At 48.3% G+C, this 18,908-nt stretch overlaps 1 protein-coding gene across 2 annotated transcripts in view; it reads left to right on the plus strand.

Moving 5' to 3' along the window:
- Positions 1 to 375: 375 nt before the first annotated feature.
- COL15A1 (collagen type XV alpha 1 chain) overlaps positions 376 to 18,908 on the plus strand; it is a 111,448-nt gene continuing 92,915 nt past the window's right edge. The window contains exons 1-3 of one of the 2 annotated variants that reach the window (XM_047768024.1): positions 376 to 429; positions 773 to 870; positions 954 to 1,039. In XM_047768024.1, the coding sequence (XP_047623980.1) occupies positions 860 to 870; positions 954 to 1,039 (97 nt within the window). In that variant the 5' untranslated portion in view covers positions 376 to 429; positions 773 to 859. The other variant, XM_047768023.1, reaches the window with a different exon arrangement.

Below are 18,908 nucleotides of genomic sequence, written 5' to 3' on the forward strand. Positions count from 1 at the left end.
GAAAACAAAAAAATAAATAAATTCCTGCCCTCTTCGAGTTTACATTCTGGTGGTGGGGGGTGGGTAGTGCAAGCAAGGTACAAAAAGGAAAACCTTGGAATATTAGATCTATTTAAATTTTTTGTTAGGATTCTCTTCGCTTCATTTATTTATATGTATTGCTTATAGATCCCCTCCCGCCCCCCCCCCCCCAAAATGAGGTCACTCTTGGGCATTCAAGGGGGTCGTGTAGCGGGCGCGCAGGGCGGGGCACAGCAGTCAGTCCAGCTGTGTGACCTTGGGACATTCGCTGCATCCCTCTGAGCCTCGGTGTCTTCGTTGTCATTTAGGCAAATCAGCAATTCCAGCCTCCCTGGGCTGGCGAAAGGATTCCATTGGCCGATGAAAAGAGAGTATTTTGTCGGCGGGGCAGCCGGGACTGGGGCAGAGGTGAGGGCGGGCGGGAGCGGCGCCCCGCTGACCCAGACGACTGTGGGCTTGGGGCTTTGCTGTGTTACACAAGCCCGCCCAGGTGGAAGCCTCGGCTGGGGGCACTCATCCGTCGAGGGGAAAGGGGCGTGGGGAGGCGGTTGGCTCCGCCAGGAGCTCTAGGGCGCAAATGCGCCGCTGCAGCGCTGCCTGAGGTGGGGCGCGGCGCGGCTAGGCGCGCGGGGGAGCACAGGGCGCGGCGGAATCGGGTTTCAGAGCGCGGGTGACTCAGGGCGCGGGCCGGGCCGGGATCCTGCCCGCTGCTGCCGCTGCCCCTGCCCAGCACCGCCTTTGTTCCCGGCAGGAAGGGCGAGCGGCCCTCGTGCAGTGTCCGACTGCGCTCTGCGGAGCTTGGCGGCCCAGTGCCCTCGAGGGCTCGCGGACCTGAGAGATGGCGTCAAGGTAGGACTCGCTGCCCCGCGCCCCCCTACCCACCCCCGCCCTCTCCCGCGGCCTCACGTTCTTCCTCTCGGCCACTTTTGCAGGAGGGACGCTCAGTGCTGGCGCTTGCTGTTGCTGCTTTCCATCTCCGCTCTTCTCCCCGCTGTCACCCGGACCCGCTCCGCAACAGGTAAGCTGCCTCGCCCGAAGGTGACACCAGCTGCCTCAGGACCCCGGGAAGTTGATTTTTGGCGGCGGGCGCTGCTGCGGTGCGCGCCTCATTCCTGGACATAAAAGGGAGTTCTCGCCGCTCGGTGCGCACTGGCTGTGCTGCCGCGGCTTCCCCTGATGGTGCAGAGGGTTCGAGGGGACGAATGAGAGTCTCTAGGTGACTGGAGCCGGTGGAGCGCTGCCCAGGCACCGAGATGTGTGAACTAGGCGCGGTCTCTCCATTCCTGGGCAGAGAGGGACGTTGGAAGCACTGTGCCAGCGCCAGCAGCCCCGTGGGAACAGCTAGCTCCAGCTCCTCCAGCGCCCGCGCTCAGATCGTGGGTGCCGGCTGGCTCATTGTAAGAGCAGATCTGGTGCTCTCTCTGTACACAGGTGCGGAAGCATGACCGCTAGCAGAGACACCTGGCGCTTTGCCTCCCAAGAAATAACGGAACTGAATTGCCCTGACACCTACCTTAGTCCTGAGTTACCTGGAGGGTTCCATCTATCGTGGGCAGTGGCTCCACGGGTGACAGGAAGAGCTATGGACTGGGAACCAGGGGATCTGGTACCTTCTATTCCCCGGGGCTGACTTTCCCCATCAGAACTCAGAGACCGTTCTATGACCATTAGAACCTGTGTTAACATAGTTTTGTCTTAAGGTGCGTCAGGCTGCGTGGGCTTGAATTGTGGCCCCTTTGGTGCCATTGGGCAATGAATTTCACCACTTGTGCTTCTGTTCCCCCATCTGGAAAGGGGGAATACTTAGACCACCTTTCCTCCTAGGATGCTGTGAAGATTAAAAGAGATATTAGAAATAATATGCTTTCCACACCATGGCACATACTGGGCACAAAAGAAGTGATCCCAACTACAGGCTGATGCTTGCAGTAGCTGGGTTGGAAAGCAAAGCAGGCATTTTTACAGAAGAGGACACTGAGGGTGAGAGAGGCTGAGGATTGGCCTGTGCAAAAGGCAGGACTTGGGCTCAGATCTCTAGGTTCCAGTCCTTCCCCGCTCAGCCCTTTTTCCATGCAGTTTTGCAGAAGAACTATGCTTTGCAAATAGTCTCTGACCGCTTTTGGATTTAGGAGTTTATTACACAGTCTCAATAGAATAAGCATGTGGGGAGAGGAGGGAACAACCTCTGTCTCTCTGAAGGAAACTGAGGATTACCTGGGTGGCCATGGTTAACTCTTTGTGTACTGGAGGAAGCCTGGGACAGTCCAAACCATTGTCTCCTTGGGAGTAAGACTTAAACACAATGACAGCTTTTCCTGCCAGCGCGTCCAGCCTGGCATTTCTTGCAGATCAAAGGGCAGCTGGAGCCCAGTTTTGGCTTCTCAGCCCCTTGGCCCATGTTGGAACATTGCAGTTTTGCATATGATATAGAGTACTGCCAACCTAGCAGCAGAGGGCAGCTTCGGGTTCTGTGGTCTTTTGTGAACTTTGCTGCAACCCCCAGCCCCCAAAGGAAGAAAGTTCTGGGGAAAGAAACTTTGGTGTTTCTTTCTTCTTCTGCATTTGTAGGCTGGATCCTGATGCCAGGTTCAGGGCTATTTTTTGAACATAGAGGAAGTCCTGTGCCTATCCATAATGTAAAAAGGCGTACCTGAAACCCTCAGGAGCTGAAAAGGGTCTGGAGAGGGCCGTTTGTAACTGATGAGTGATTGATGGGTAGACAGTGTCCCTCTGGGACCCGGAGAGAATCTTCCTAGACATGGAAAATATCCTCGTGCAAACGAAATCTTGCATGCAGTTTATTAGTAAGGCTAACACTTGTAAACTACTTCATATGTTTGGTGACACATTCATACTTGATTCATCCAATCCTCACAATTACTCCAGGAGCTGGGGACTGTGCTTCAGATGAGGAAACCAGGCCTCAAATCTTAAAGCTTCTTGGCTCCTGGGTATTGTGTGGCCCACCCTTTTAACGAGGCCCTTGTCAATGGGACTCTTGTCTCCCAGATTGATCCTTGTGCCCCTAATGGATGATGGCTGAACTAGTAATGTTACAGTGTCATTGGAATGCCTGCTATTTTAGAGGATAAGAAGGTTTTTGTGGGGAGAGGGGCGGTTGTGTCACGAATAGTTTATTCCTGATAACAAATTGCTGATGTGTGCAAATTATTTTTTTAAATCCTTTATTATGAAACATAACATCCATTTAGAAAAGTTCCCACTGTAGCTCAGTGGGTTAAGAAACTGACTAGTATACTTGAGGATGCAGGTTCAATTCCTGCCTTGCTCTGTGGGTTAAGGATCCGGCATTGCTGCAAGCATAGCGTAGTTCATAGGTGTGGCTTGGATCCCACATTGCTGTGGCTGTGGCCTAGGCCAGCAGCTACAGCTCTGATTTGACCCCTAGCCTGGGAACTTATGTATGCTGCAAGTGTGGCCCTGAAAAGAAAGAAAGAGCACACAAGAATACAGTCCAGTGATTTCTCATGAAGCTAACATTCATGTAACCAGATCAAGAAATAGGATAGCCCTCCATCCCCTCAGAGGTAACTATCACATTAACTTTTATGGTGATGGCTTCCTTACTTTTAATAAATAACATAACTTTAGTACCTAAGCATATATTCCCAAGTTCTAAAGTTCCACTTTTTTTTTTTCTTTTTTCTTTTTAGGCCACACCCACGGCATATGGACGTTCCCAGGCTAGAGGTCAAATTGGAGCCGGAGCTGCCAGCCTACCCCACAGGAACACGGGACCCTTAAGCCACTGAGTGAGGCCAGGGATCAAACCTGCATCCTCATGGGTATTAGCCAGATTCATTTCCACTGAACCACAGCAGGAACTCCAAGTTCTACTTTTCTTGATTTTGAACTTTATACATACAGGATATCTTCTTTGGTATCTACCTTCTTTCACTAAATGTGAAGTTTTGAGATTCATTTTTGCTGTTGCATATGGCTATAGTTAATTCATCTTTGTTGCTGTATAAAATTCCACTGAATTCATTTACTATACATTATTTATCCATTTACTTCCAATGACACTTGAGTGGTTTCTGTTTTGGGTTAATATCATAGTAGCATGTCTCTGAACCTTCTTACGCATGTCTCTTGGTGCACATGTGCATGCATTCCTGTAGGTTCTACATCTAGGAGTAGAGTGCTGACTGACAGGGTACACGAGTCCTCCAAATGAACAATGCCAGCATGTTGTCCACTACAGTTGTGTGTGTTCACAGCCACCAACCTGGTATGAGGTCTGTTTCTTCCATTCTCACCAGCATTTGGTCTTGCCACTGGGCTTAATTTCAGCCTTTTTAAGGGATACACATTAGAATCTTACTGTCATTTTAATTTATATTTTCCTGGTTATGAAGTTGATTTTCTTTTCATATATTTATTGGACCTTTGGTTATCTTGATTTATTTTGTTTAATTGAGGTGAAATTCACATACATAAAACTAGCCATTTTCATGAATGACAATTCAGTGGCATTTAGTACATTTTCAGTGTTGTGCAGCCTTCATCTCTAGTTCCAAAACATTTTCATCCCTACCTGTTCCCCCCATCTCTACTCCTTCAGCTGGTGGCAATCAATAAACTGCCTTCTGTCTCTATGGATTTGCCTATTTTTATATTTCATATAAATGAAATCACGGAATATGTGATCTTTTGCATTTGGCTTCATTCACTTAGCATAATGTTTTGGGGTTCATCCATGTTGTAGCATGTATTAGTCCTTCATTTTTAATTAGTGAGTAATATTCCATTGTATGAACACACCACCATTTGTTTATCCATTCTTCCATTGACATTTGGCTTGTTTCCTCCTTTTGGCTATTATGAATAGTGCTTTTATGACATTTGGGTGCAAGGATTTGAGTATGTTTTCAGTTATTTTGCTTGTATACTTAACAGTGGAATTGCTGGGTTATGTTATGATTCCATGCTTAAATTTTGGGGAATTCCCAATCTCTTCTCCACAGTAGCTGAACCATTTCACCTTTCCACCAGCAGTGTATAAAGTTTCCAATTTTTCCATCTTCCTTGTCAATACTCGTTATTTTCCAATTTTTAAATTACAGCCATCTTAGTAGGTATAAAGTGGTATCTCACTGGAGTTTTTATTTGAATTTCCCTAACAACTAATGATGTTGAACATCTTTTCATGTGCTTCTTGGCCATTTGTAGGTCTTCTTTGGGGGACTGGATCACAGCTTTTCATGTGCTCCTTTGGGGAATCATCTCACTCTTGCTGGTGGCCAGCTGATACTCCTTCCTGAGTGAGAAAAAGGGGTAAGAGTCACACCTAAGATTTCACATCACTGGCCTCCTGTCTTACCTGTGCCCCAGCCTGTAATGAGCTCCTGTTGCTCACATACCATTAGAAGTTGTGATGAATACAAGTGATTGTAGTGTTTTAATTACTGGCTAAATTTTTGGTTTTCTCTAAAGTCTGGAATGCCCGTGGTAGTGTAATGCCCTGTTTATGTGTTTTATAGCAGGGGGAAGGCTGAAAAGCCCTGGCACACTGGATCACTCACAGCTCACTGTGTATAGTTGGGATTGTGCAGGCTCCTTGCCTTTGCACAAGGTATGAACAAATCTCCCTGTGTAGAGTACACTTTCTCACCTTCTCTTTCTCTCTAGGGCCTAGTCCTACCTCCCAGCTTAAACAGCACCTTTTCCAGGGTGCCTTCCCTGCTTCTCCCCAGCTGAGCTTTCTTATCACTAACTCCCACCCCCAACCCTTTAGTTGTCTCTCCAGGCACAGCCACTACTTCCCTGTACTGTCAATATGTCTATTTCTCTCTCCTTCCTATGGGAACACCTTGAGGGCATGGGTCATATCTCATTTGTCCAGAGTTGGCCAATTAGACTTGGGCCGTTTTGTCATTATGAAAAATAGTGTTGCTGGGAACATCTTTAGACAAGTGACCTTTGTTTTCTTTTTGGATTATTTCCTTTGACTTGATTCCTCCAAACAAGTTTGCCCATTGAAGAATAGAACTAATTCGGAGTTCCCTTCGTGGCTCAGTTGTTAATGAATCCAACTAGGAACCATGAGGTTGTGAGTTCGATCCCTGGCCTTGCTCAGTGGGTTAAGGATCCAGCATTGCCATGAGCTGTGGTGTAGGTTGCAGACACGGCTCAGATCCTCCATTGGTGTGGCTCTTGTGTAGGCTGGCAGCTACAGCTCCAGTTCGACCCCTAGCCTGGGAACCTCCATATGTCACAGGAGTGGCCCTAGAAGTGGCAAAAAGACAAAAAAAAAAAAAAAAAAGAAAAAAGAAAAAAGAAAAGAAAAGAAAAAAAAAGAAAAAAATAGAATTGGTTAGTTCTTAATATATATTTACTTGGATCTTTCCGAGCTACAAATTGAATCATGCTGCTCCCTAGATTAATTGTGCTTGCTGGGTTCTCATTGTCCCTAGGATGGAGTCTTGCTCCTTGCCTCCAAGTCCCCCTTGTGGTCTGGCCTCCACCTGCCTCCCAGTCTCCACTCACATGAAGTTCCTCTTGAGTTGGATTCACATCAACCACTGGCAGGTTTCTGGATGAGAAACGAGGTGTTCTACCTCTGACTTTGCATGGGCCAGTCCCTCTTTGAGAATGCCCTTCCCCTGGTTCACCTTCATCCCCGACTTCATCCTTTAAGATTCCTCTCTAGGAAGTCCTCCTGCTCTACCAGACATGCTGGCTATCTCTTACTCTGTATCACCATCTCTCAGTCACTGGGCTCCTCAGACTGGACCATGATCATTAATTACCCATCTGTGTCCTCTACTACATGGGAACTTCTGAAAGGCAGGGACTGGGTCTTGCCCAACTCATAATCCCAGAACCTAGCACAGGGCCTGGCACAGAGTGGGTGCTCCCCAAACTCTTTCAGTGAATCAAAGAGGGAGTAAATGGGCAGGTCTAGCCTGTGGTCTAGAGATGATGCGCCAATTTACCATGTCTTCTGCGGAGTCTAAGTCATCCTGACTTTTCCATGGTTCTGCCAACTCTGGAGTGGCCATGGCTGAGTAATCAGGGCACATTATGGGGCTTTTAGTTTACTTTTCTTTAATAACTTTAATAACTATTTAGGTTGGAATTTGCACTGTTACTTTGCTCTGTATCTTTTTTTCCATTACATCTATTTGTATAAACAATTTATTTTCTAGCTTATCCTACTCATCTGACTCCTGAAAGCCTCCATTTTGTCAAAAGTTGTTCGTTTGTCTTTCCATGCTAGCAGAATATATGAGCTTATTTTTGAATTTTCTTTGAATGTCTACAGCTTGTCTAAAATGGACCTTCAGTTACATAGATTACATAGAGTGTATTCTGAGATCAGTTCTTTTCCAAAGTTGTACCCAGGATTCCCTGAAATACCAATTAAAATGTGAACGATTCCTCCATCGTTGTGTTGCTTCTGGTTATCATGTAAAATTTTTCTTCTAATGATAGATTTTTGTGTGTGTATGAGATCTGTATACTCTTGGTCACTTTTCTGGGAATATGTGTTTTTTTTTTTTTTAAATTCCATATGGTCTTGATAATCATCGCTTTGTAATGTGGTTTAAAATCTGGTAAGGGACATCCTTCTGCCTCCTTCATTAAGCCATACATTCTTTGGCATACACTTATTTATCACATAATTTTCTCATGATACGATTGGATCCTGGGAGTGTCATAGTGGTAGTGGGCAGGTTAGGATTCAAAAAGGGGGGTAATCTTACAATAGGATTCCATTTAAGACATTAATATGCAGTAAGGAGAACAGATGAGCACCTAAGGCTTCAAAGCCAGGGGAGTGGGTTGTGGGGCCTGAGCTATTGCTGTTGATACAGAGGCCATGGGAGCTGAGATGGGTCAGAGGTACTGGGAGGGACCTGGTTTTCTCAGTGACCACCTTCCTTGCTCCACCTCAACTCAAGAGAAAAAAATCTAGAGTTAGATCAGAACCTAAAGAAGGCCCAGACCTCTTCCTGGGCAAGATCTAATGAGGCAAGACATGAGGCCTAGGCTACCTAATGAGTACAACCCACCCCTTATCTCCAAACAGAATCACCTCAACTTAACCAACCCAACCCAACCCAACCTAAGCCAACTCAACTTAGTTCAACCTGATCCAACCCAACCCAACCTAATCCAATGCAATCCATCCTAACACAACTGTATTCACTGGAATTCATTTCACACTTGTTGCATGCCATGGGCCACTTGAAGGACTGGACAGGGCAGAAAATTGTCCTGAGGGCCCTAATATCTCTCTCGAGTGAGTAGGAGCCCTGACTTCAGGTGTTGGGGGGGGGGCTTTTTGGGTTTGGGAAGCTTGGCTAGAGTCTGGCTTGCAGCCCTGCCTTATATCTCTCCAGGAGTCACCCATCCTATCACTGAGGGACTCAAATGGGGGCCCAGCTTAAAAGCCCCCTCTACCCCTGAGAGGTCTTGGTAACTAGGCTCTTCTCAAAGCAAGTGTCTGCTGAGGTCCTCAAAACTGCATGTTCTGTGTTGAGGCTGCTGATACAGGTTTCTCTCTTTCTTCCCTGTTTCTTGGCTGCCCGCTCTCTCTAAGGCTCATGGGGCCGGGTAGCAAGGTGACTAAAGAGCCACATCGGACCCACTGCCCATCTTGGAGGGACTCACAACCCGGGGGTAGAGACCAGTGTGCAGCAGCTGGCTTGAATGCCATGGAGCTTGTCCTGAGTGTCCTAAGGCAGGTGCCAGCAAGCCCCCGTACCGCTAACATAGGGATGCCCATTTCCATCTGCAGAATAGGGAGGCAGAGGGAGGTAAGCCATCCTTGAAAGAGATTTATTTTTTCAATAACATTAAAATGTTTTGATAACAAAACTAATGGTCATTGTAAAAATCAAAGTCAGAAAAAAGGAGTTTAAAACAGTCACATATTACCACTCAGAGATAAACCGTGCTAACCTTTGGTGGACTATCTTTTAAGTTTATTTTCCATGCCTAAATATGCTCATATGTTACAATATGAATAGGTCATTCTCTACATTGTATTTTGTTGCTTCGTGTTTTTTCCTTAACAATCATCTAGATACTTCCTCTGGATCATTAAGTATTCTTTGCTATATCTTTTATAACTGAAATTATATCTCCCTATGTGGCTGTCCCGTAATTAAACCAGGCCTTCTTTAGGCTGTTTCCAGTTGTTCTCTGCCATAAACACTATTGTGATGATCCCATTCTGGAAGCTCTGTATTTGACCATTTCTGTGATTATTTCCTGGAACAAATTCCTAAAACAAACTCTTGGGTCTAGTGCCGGCCCGTTTTTAAAAAGGCTTTCATTTCAGTCTATTTTTTTTTTTTTTTGCTTTTTAGGGACATGCTGGTGGCATATGGAGGTTCCCAGGCTAGGGGTCAAATCAGAGCTATAGCCGCCAGCCTACACCACAGCCACAGCAATGTGGGATCTGAGCCATGTCTGCAACCTACACCATAGTTCACAGCAACGCCAGATCCTTAACCCAGTGAGCAAGGTCAGGGATGGAACCTGCAACCTCATGGTTACTAGTCAGATTTGTTTCCGCTGCACCACAACGAGAACTCCTCATTGCAGTCTTTGGGAAGGCATAGTAATTTATATTCCCCACAATAGCACATGAGAATACCTAGCGCACCCCACCTCTGTCCACCACTGCTGTTTTCTAATCAAAAGGAGGACATGACAACAGCTAAAGGGACAGTGCTAGCATTACTGCTCCAAACTGGTTTTAGTTGAATGGAATTGGGGATTCCTTTCTCGTCTACCACCCCCATCATTCATACATTTATTTGGTACTGGCTGTGTGGTGGGGCTAAAGGAGAAGAGGGTGTTTCAGGACATTAATATATAAGAATCAGGTCACAAGACCTTGGTGGTTCTCAATCCTGGCTGCATCTTAGAATCACCTTAGAATTCCAGAGGAACCTGCTGCCCGGTCCTCCCCACATCCAGGATTCTTAATTTGCCTGGGGTCCAGTCTGGCAGATTTTAAAAGCTCCTGGTGAGACTCTAAAGTGCAGCCAGGGTTGAGAACAAGCAATGTGGTCCAGCGGCTTCCTTTCAAAGGTGGCCTTCTGGGTCCTGTCCATAGATGCTGCCTAGGTGAGAGGCAGAGCTGCCACATCCTGGGTTCAGATCTCAGCTCTGCTTCCCCCTCTTGAGTGACCTGGGTCAGTGACCTCTCTTGTCCTTGCCTGTAATTTGGGACAGTGATTCCTACTGGGAGGAGTCATGAGAGATGCACAGGGCCTGTCATGGGGGACCAGTCCAGTACTTCCTTCCCTCCTGCTCCCACATCGCTGTGCGTCCCTTGAGGGCAGGAATCCTATGTTATTTATCCATGTTTCCTCAGCCTCTGACGTGGTACCAAATGGACATAATGAGCGTTTGAATACATTCGTGAATGAATCATTCAAAGCCTGAGACTGTGGGGATCTTAGTGAAAACCCTGGCCCGCAACAGAGACTATGTGAGCCTCCACGTCTGCTGGAAGACCACCCCCAGGCATCTACCACTATGATGATAATTTTAGTGGTCTGTGGGGGTGTGTGTGGCTGAAGTGAGGTGGGAGCAGGGGCTGGTATAACAGACGCATTAGGGACCCAATACATGTCATGAAAGGAGAGTGAAACTATGCTCTTCCAGGGCTGGAAAGTTAGAACATTGCATCCTGTAGAACAGAACGTCCAAAAGCTGATGACAAATCGAACCCAAATCCATGCAGCTTCAACAGTGTCACACACAGAACCATCTGAAGTTGGGTTAGCCAGCTGCTCCTCCCCTTTCCAGCCGCATAAGCTTAGTACCTGGCTGCTTCCGTCTTTGTTTTTAGCACAAAGGTCTGTCTCCTGCCCTCCATTCTCTCCACTCATCTCCTGTATTGCAGCCACAGGAGTCATCAAGCTTCTGGCCACTCAGGTGAGGTCCACCAACCAGCACGATCAGCTTCACCTGGGAACCTGGGAATGCAGACTCTCCAGGCCCACCCACACTGGGGCTCCAGACCCCATTTATCAGAATCTGCAGTTTAGCAAGGTCTCTGGTGATTCACATGCACGTTGAAGTTCGGCAGCCCTGTAAAGCCAGCTCTGATTATGTCACCCCTGCCTCAGAACACTTTGGTAGGCAGCGTCCATATCCTCATCCCCAGAACCTGTGACTATGTTAGGTTACAGGACAAAGGGCAATGAGGGTTGCAGATGGAATTGATATTGATGATCATCTAACGTTAAAAGAGGGAGAGGCGCCTAGGTTACCCAGGTGGGCCTAGGATAATCACTAGTGTTCTTAAAAGTGGAAGGGGAGGCAGGAGAGGAGGTCAGAAGAAGGCACCTAAGATGGGCTGACCACTCGTCTTTGTGGGTGTTGAAGATGGAGGAAGGCGCTACCAGCCAAGGACTACTTGCAGCCTCTAGATCCTGGAAAAAGCAAGAAGATGGAGTTTTCTTTAACGCTTTCAGAAAGGAGCACGATAAGCTTAATTTTTATCCAACTAAGAGCTGGATTGGACTTGTGACCTAGAGAAAGTGAGGTAACACATTTGTGTTGATTTAAGTCAATTTGTTACAGCAGCCATAGAAAATGATTGTAACACTCCTTAGCGCGGCATTTGAAACCCTCTGAGGCCCCAGCAGCGTGCTGTTTTGGCCTCATCTTCTGGACTATCCCTCCTCAGAGCCTGGTCTCAGACCGCACAGCCCCAGAGGGGCTGGAATGTGGGGGGCACCCTGAGAGTCCAAAGGTGAGTCTTCCCTGTGCCCGCAGCACCTAGCACCACGCCTGGCCCTGGCAGGGACTCAGGCAGCGCTTGCTGAACACGTAACCCAGTAGTGGAAGCCTGCTATACGCAGGTCCACGGGGGCCACAGAGGGTTCCCTGTACGCTGGAGGCAAATAAGGCAACAGCAAATAAGGCATCAACTTTGATGTTCCCCTGCTCTTTTGTCTCGATGGAGCAAGTTGCTCTCCCTCTTTGGGCCTCAGTTTTTTGGGGAAATGAAGGGGTTGGGCCAGGGGAACTCTAAAAGCACCATTAATGTGCACATTCTCAGATATCCGAGTTCACGCAGCCCAAACTTCGTGGGCGTTGGAGGAGGTGCTTGAACTCAGCAGCCCTCAGCCCCGATCTCATCCTTCACCGACGCCCCGTTCCACGGTCAGGATACAAAACCGTGCCCAGCGGCTGTGTGTATTAAGTACAAAAGGGAGACCACGGCTGCTCTCCTTCCCTGTCTAGTTAAAATGCCAGTTTACTCACTCTCCCACAGAAAGAAAACGGGAGGGAGAAAAGGCACCTTTTCTCCCTGCAAAGTTTTTCCATGTGACACATTTTCTAATTTTATTTTGGGTTTAACTGTCTAGAGTAGATGGCCCCGTTTCAGCGTCTCCCCGCCTCCCCTTTTAGAATATATGAGCTTCCCGTGGAAGAAGTGGAATGGTTTTGCTTGTTGCACATTTATGAGTGTGCGCTGCTATCCAGTTACGGCTGCATGTCTTCATCTTCTCTGCTGAGGAAGTGCTCTAAGGTGCACAGCACTAAGCTAGTGGTAGGATTCCTGGGGCCTGGACCCTCTATGGGAAGCTCGACCGAGTCACTTCCACCATTGGATTCACGTATGTAATCTGCAAAGAGGGGAAAGCGCTGGGTCACCACCGAGACCGTATGGCCCATTGGAAGAACTGGTGGGGGGGCTCCATTTCTAGTGGTAGCTTTGTTGGTGACTTTGTTGGAGTAGTTGTGTGCACTTAAGTATTGGCCATCGGCTCTGTCATCTCTAAACTGTCGCTCTAGTGCATGGGATGGCTGAGAGATCTTTAGCACCTGGAAAGAGTGTTGCAGCTTTGCTTCAGAGAAATTGATCCTCCCTCGGCAAGGTCTGTTGCTTCCAGTCTCTTCCTTCCATCCCTTCGCCCCACCGGGTTCAAGCCATTTTTTTTTTTTGCCATTTCTTGGGCTGCTCCTGCGGCATATGGAAGTTCCCAGGCTAGGAGTCAAATCGGAGCTGTAGCCACCAGCCTACACCAGAGCCGCAGCAACATGGGATCCTTAACCCACTGAGCGAGGCCAGGGATCAAACCTGAAATCTCATGGTTCCTAGACGGATTTGTTATCCACCGAGCCACAGCAGGAACTCCTCGCGTTCCTTCTTAAAACCCTTCCCTGCTTTCCATGACAGCACCTTAAAGTCCACTCTCCTCAGGCGGGAGCTCAAGGCGTCTTCTCCCAGTCTTCCTGGTGCCCTGGCTCCAGCCATACTGAGTTCTTGACTGGCGTTGGAACTTACTGTACATCTCCTCCTCCCACCTTTGATAGTGCTACCCATGGTCTGGAACATTCCCCACCCCTCCCTGCCCCCCGTTGAAAGCCTCTTTCTCCTTTTGGCCTTCATAGGCTTGGTGTTCAAAGTTTGGTCCCTGTGCTAGGAGCACTGACACTGCTAGGGAGCTTATTAGAAATGCAGGGTCCCAGGTCCCACCCCAGACCTGTCAGAGTCAGAATGTGCACCTTACCCTGGCCCCTGGGTGATGGGCATGCACGCGGAAGTGGGACGTGGGGCTTGCAGTGCTGGGCTGTGGGGTCAGGCAAAACTGGTTTGGTTCTAGGCTTCGTACCTGCTAGCTGGTGATCTTGGACAATTTACGAGTCCTCTTCTAGCCTCAGTGTTCTCATCTGTAGAGTGGAGATAATGACAGTACCTCCCTCAGAGTTCTTTGGATGAGCACATGGCGTCATGTCGCCAAAGATCTTAGCCCAGTTCATGGCATACCATGAACTCTCAATGAAGGGTAGTGGCCATGGAGACAAGGTTCAAACTCAGTGCTAACTGACACGGTCTCTAAACCATCTGGTGGCTTCTCTCAGCTTTGCTTCTGCTTGCTTCCTTCCATCAGAATCACTTGCAAGTCCATCTCGCCAAGGATGGGGAGGGCTGGGACAATGCCATTCACCTTTGGCATTCAGAGTTATTGACCGTCCGGTGGAGGGAGAGAAACAGCCATACTCTGATGTAGGAAAAGTGAAATGTAGTTACGCAAGGACTTTGTGAGTATGGTTGAGTGGGTGTTGGGTGGAACTGGGTGCCATGAGTTTCTCGGTGGAAATGTCCCTCCTGCCTGTGGTAGCCTGGTAGGTTTTTCATTCATTTATTTGTTTACACACTCTAGTTAATATTTATTAATTGCCTACTATGTGCAAGGCAATGTGGTATATACTGGGCATAAAATGATGAAAAGGTGGACATGTTTCCTACCCTCGTGGAGCCTCCAATCTAATGGGGGACACAGACACTAAATAAAGGTTGTACAAAAACCCCTGAATGTCCATGGAGAATAGAAAGTGTTATGAAGAAGCAGGGAGCAATGAAAGCACATACCTGGCTACTGTAATCTGTACTGAGATGTCAGGAAAGTCTTCCCAAGGAGTGACATTTAAAAGGAGACCTGAGGAGTTCCTGTCGTGGCTCAGTGGTTAACGAATCTGACTAGGAACCATGAGGTTGTGGGTTTGATCCCTGGCCTTGCTCAGTAGGTTAAAGGATCCGGTATTGCCGTGAGCTGTGGTGTAGGGTGCAGTCGCAACTCAGATCCTACGTTGCTGTGACTGTGGTGTAGGCTGGTCGCTACAGCTCTGATTAGACCCCTAGCCTGGGACCCTCCATATGCCGTGGGAGTGGCACTAGAAAAGGCAAAAAGCTAAAAAAAAAAAAAAAAAAAAAGATCTGAGATGTCAATAGATTTAGCCAGGAAGGGGTGGGTGGGGCTGCTGGATTAAAAGAGAAATAGAATGTTCCAGATAGAGGCAACAGAATGAGGAGAGGTTGGAAGCAGCCACTGGTCACTGGTGTGGCATGAGGCCTGAGCAGTTTACTCCATCATCATCGTAGGGGAGGGGAGGCTGGAGCGGGATGGGGGCTTTTGGGGTGCGTCTCCAGCATGAAAGCAGAACCTCCATCCACTGGCTTCTCTCCAGAGCCTGGCCCTGGGTGAGCATCTTGGCTTCCACATCCCTTGGGACCTGCTCAGTGCTCCTAGCCCAGGGTGCATGGGCTGAGTGCCTCTGGTGCTCCTTCCTGCCCTGCTCCTGCCTGTAGTTATTCAAGAGTTAACAGCTTCAGGGAAGGGTCGCAGGGTCTCCCCCTTTGATGATGCCCAAAGAAAGCACACGTAAGAGATTTGCAGTAAAATGTAAGGGAAGCAGAGCTGAGGGAGAGCCCTAAGCAGAGTCTCTGGTCCTACCTCAGCCACCTGGAGCCTCCCAGGCCATCACAGCTGCCTGGCTGAGAGGTCGTGAAGGTCACCCGGGGGAAAGGATTCTAAGAATTACCCTCTGCAGTTAGTCTCCAGTTAGTCTTGGCTTTGAAAAGCTTCTTCCTGTCTGTGAAATGAAGGGGTTGGACCAGCTCTGAGGCTCATCCAAATCTGATATTATCTCTTTTGATTTTGTCTCTCCCTGGATCTCTTTGTTTTTAGAATGTGCATCCACAAGCACAATACAGAATGCTCTCTCCAGGGAACAGGAAGATACTGGGGAGAATAACCCGAATAGGAAGTTTTTAGATGTTTTCATGTGGAGAACAATTCCTTTAGAGGTGGTGGGAGATGGGTGATTATTACCCCTCCTGTCCAGGCCATTCCTTTAGAGACCTGATTCTCAAACTGGGTATGCTTATGGTCCTTGGCTGCGTGACAGTGTGCAAAGCCACATTGTTTATTTCCTGCATCCATTTTACTTAGCATTTGGTAACTTGGAGAGTCTAGGAACAACTGGGAACATTTTCATACTAAACAGCCTACAATTATTATGGAGTGGAGCGCAAAACTTAAGTGCTTTTAAAGATAAAGCGGGAGACTTTACTTAAATTTCCAAACTCTGGGGGCCTCTTTGACTAGATCCAGGTCCTCAGATATAGGGCCCGCTCTCTCTGAAAGTAGGATACTTTAATGGAGATGATGTTATATATATATATATATTTGAAGTCCCGAACTGGTCGGGGATGCTTGGAATTATTGTAGCAGGTGCCAGAACCCACTCTGTGTAAACATTTCCTCCATCAGCAGTTCCCTAGCATGGTTGTGTGTGTGTGGAAGGGGCTATTGACATGTTTTTTTTTTTTTTTTTTTTTTTTTGCTATTGATAAGATGAAGATCACCACTCTCCACAACCCTTGTACTAGAACTGTCAACTCCATGAGGGAAAGAATTTGTCTGTCCCTGATGGATCCCTAGCACCTAGAACAGTGCTGGCATGCAGAAGGTGCTCAATAAATGTTAGTGAAATGAACAGATGTAGGTGTGTTTGTGGCTGTAAGAAGCTTCCCTCTCTCAACCCGCATTTCCCTTTCCAGGAATACGTGTGGGGGGTACATGAGTGCAAGAAGGTAGCATGGAATGTGAAAAATGCTGTTCATGCATATGCATGTGGGAGACAGGCCAGTCCCACTTAAGTTCAAGGCGTCTAAGAATCCCTTTGAAAGCAGCCTCCTACCCAGCATGGTCTGTGCTGCACAATGGCTCCTCGTGGGAGAAGCCACAGTTCACCATTCATGTACCTAGGAGAGCTGGGGCTCCTGAGCTCAGGGCCCTCTGGTCCCCCAAACACCTCGCTCCGTCAGAACCTACTAGGATCTTGAGGACTCTGTTGGACCTTTTGAGGTCCTCTATCTGGCTCTCCTAAATTATAGATGGGAAGATGGAGGCTCAGAGAGAACAAGGGGCATGAGTGTCACACGCTAAAATAAAGAAGAACTGGATCTAGAACTGGGTCTTCTGATGTCCAAGGGGGTGGCATCACGTCACCCTCAAATTCTCAAGTGCTGCTTGATCATAGAAATATCTGTCTGTCCCATCCTCGGGGCTGTGGTAGAAAAGACAGGGGACAGGGATTAACACATGCTGAGGGCCTCTAATGTGCCTGGCAGCACATGGTTAGAGCTGAACTTTGGAAATATCGGCTGGACTTCAGATCCCAGTTCTTGCATTTATCAGCTGTGTGACTTGGACAAATTGCTCAAAAGGCAGTTTGGTTCCCTCATCTGGTTGGGGGTGGGGGAATTAGCAGAGGTCCCACCTCCAAGGCTGTGCGAGGTGGTTAGCATAGAGCCTAAGATGACAGGTCCTTTGTGGGTGAGAGTTCCCCACAAAACCATGAAAACCTCAGCCTGTGCCCAATAGCATCACTGAGGATGAAACATATTGAAACATACTGAGGTCTGGGCCTCCTCCTCAGAGGTCCTGATTGGGGTGAAGCTGGGCATCAGTCTTCTAAAGTCCTCAGCTGGTTCTTCTGCCCAGTCAAGAGCTTGGTGCTGGAACATTCATGCCAGGAAGGCACGGGACACATCTGTCCTGTTCACCTGTGAATCTCCCACAGTGGCAGTGCCAGGCACCTGGTGGCTGTGCTTGAGAATATTTGTGAATGAATGAATGAACAAATAGATGAATAAGATGTGTTTGGTGTATGAGCTGGGTATTGTCATCTCTATGTCCATGTAAGGAAATTGAGGCTCAGAAGTTGAGGAACTGACCTAAGGTCACTGGCTGGTAAGTGATGGATGAGGCTTTGCATGCAGGTCTCTCTGGCACAGAATTCTGGGTCTTTCCCTTGCATGTACTGGGCGAGGCTCAAGGCTCATCCTCCTCAGGCCTCTCAAGGTCACCTTCAGTTTCAAGGTTCCAGTTAGGGGCATCTCCTGGGTACCCCTCTGGGGAGGCCTGATTCCTTCTCTCATTATCCTGGGAGTGCACAGGCTCTTCCTCCAGCTAACATTTGGAGGCTATCAAGCTGTACTTTCATCTAGATTAAACAAGAGTCAGCCTGTTTCAAAATATGACTTCAGGGTCACCATCTGTTCTGGCTGTTCCCTTAAAATCAAATCCCATTTCAGAGCCAAACAGGGGTCCAGCGCCCCGCAGAGAGCAGGTCTCTGCACCGAGAGCAGGAAGATCTGTGGAAAGAAGCAGTGTGTTTGATAACAGCTGCAGGACGAATTTCTCATGTTGTTTGTTTCCCCCTATTCATCGGCAGCGAGTTGTCATATGTGTGGACCACAGGCCCCCCCACTACAGACTAGAACACATCTGTTCCCATATTGGGTACCTACTGTGTACCTAGTACTTCCTCATGCCTCACCTTAGGGCAGTGGGTGAGAGTGGCCTGGATAGTCCATAGCTATGGGAACATGACCCGCTGGGCAAGTGACATTATCCGTCTGGCCTCAGTTCTCCCTCTCGGGGACCCTGGACTGAAGTCCTTCCCAGCTCTGACAGTCACCCCAACTCTCCAGGCCTCCCTCAGCCTGGTCATTGTAGGTGAGATTTCACAGCGCCTGCTGAGACCGTGTGCCCATTCTGCCAGCTGCTTGCTTGCCCTGGCTGAATTCACACACGCTCATCTGCTGGGACGCCCCGGGCCGTTCCCAGGGCAGCTTGATTTTGCCCAGGGCGTAACATGCCAAGTGCTGAGAGGCTGCAGGAAAGTATGTCTCCTGCTGTTGCCAAACTGCCGCCTTCGCTCCACATTCCAAATCGCCCAATTCCACCCTCTCCTTGGCAAGGAAAAGGCAGGGGCCTGACTGCCGGGGCAGCAGCTTGAGGTGAAGTGGCGATGCCTCCTAAAATGGTCAGTAGCAGCCTTCCTCAGAAGCCTTGCAAGTCACCCCATTGCCTGTTGCATAAATTTGAGTCTCCTTGGCTTGACATTCAAGGCTCTCCCTAATTTGGCTCCAGTCTGCTGAGTGGAAAAGTGATTAAGAGTAGAAAGAGCTGAGAAGGACCTCAGATGACGCACATATGGGTCCCAACCACCCCAGGTACCAGCTCTGCAACCTTGACCTCCTTCAGCTGCCATCCATTCATCTGCAGAGTGGGAGAGCAATGATCCCCACC

The sequence above is a fragment of the Phacochoerus africanus genome, chromosome 2 (genome assembly GCF_016906955.1).
Source record: "Phacochoerus africanus isolate WHEZ1 chromosome 2, ROS_Pafr_v1, whole genome shotgun sequence".
Classification (NCBI taxonomy): domain Eukaryota; kingdom Metazoa; phylum Chordata; class Mammalia; order Artiodactyla; family Suidae; genus Phacochoerus; species Phacochoerus africanus.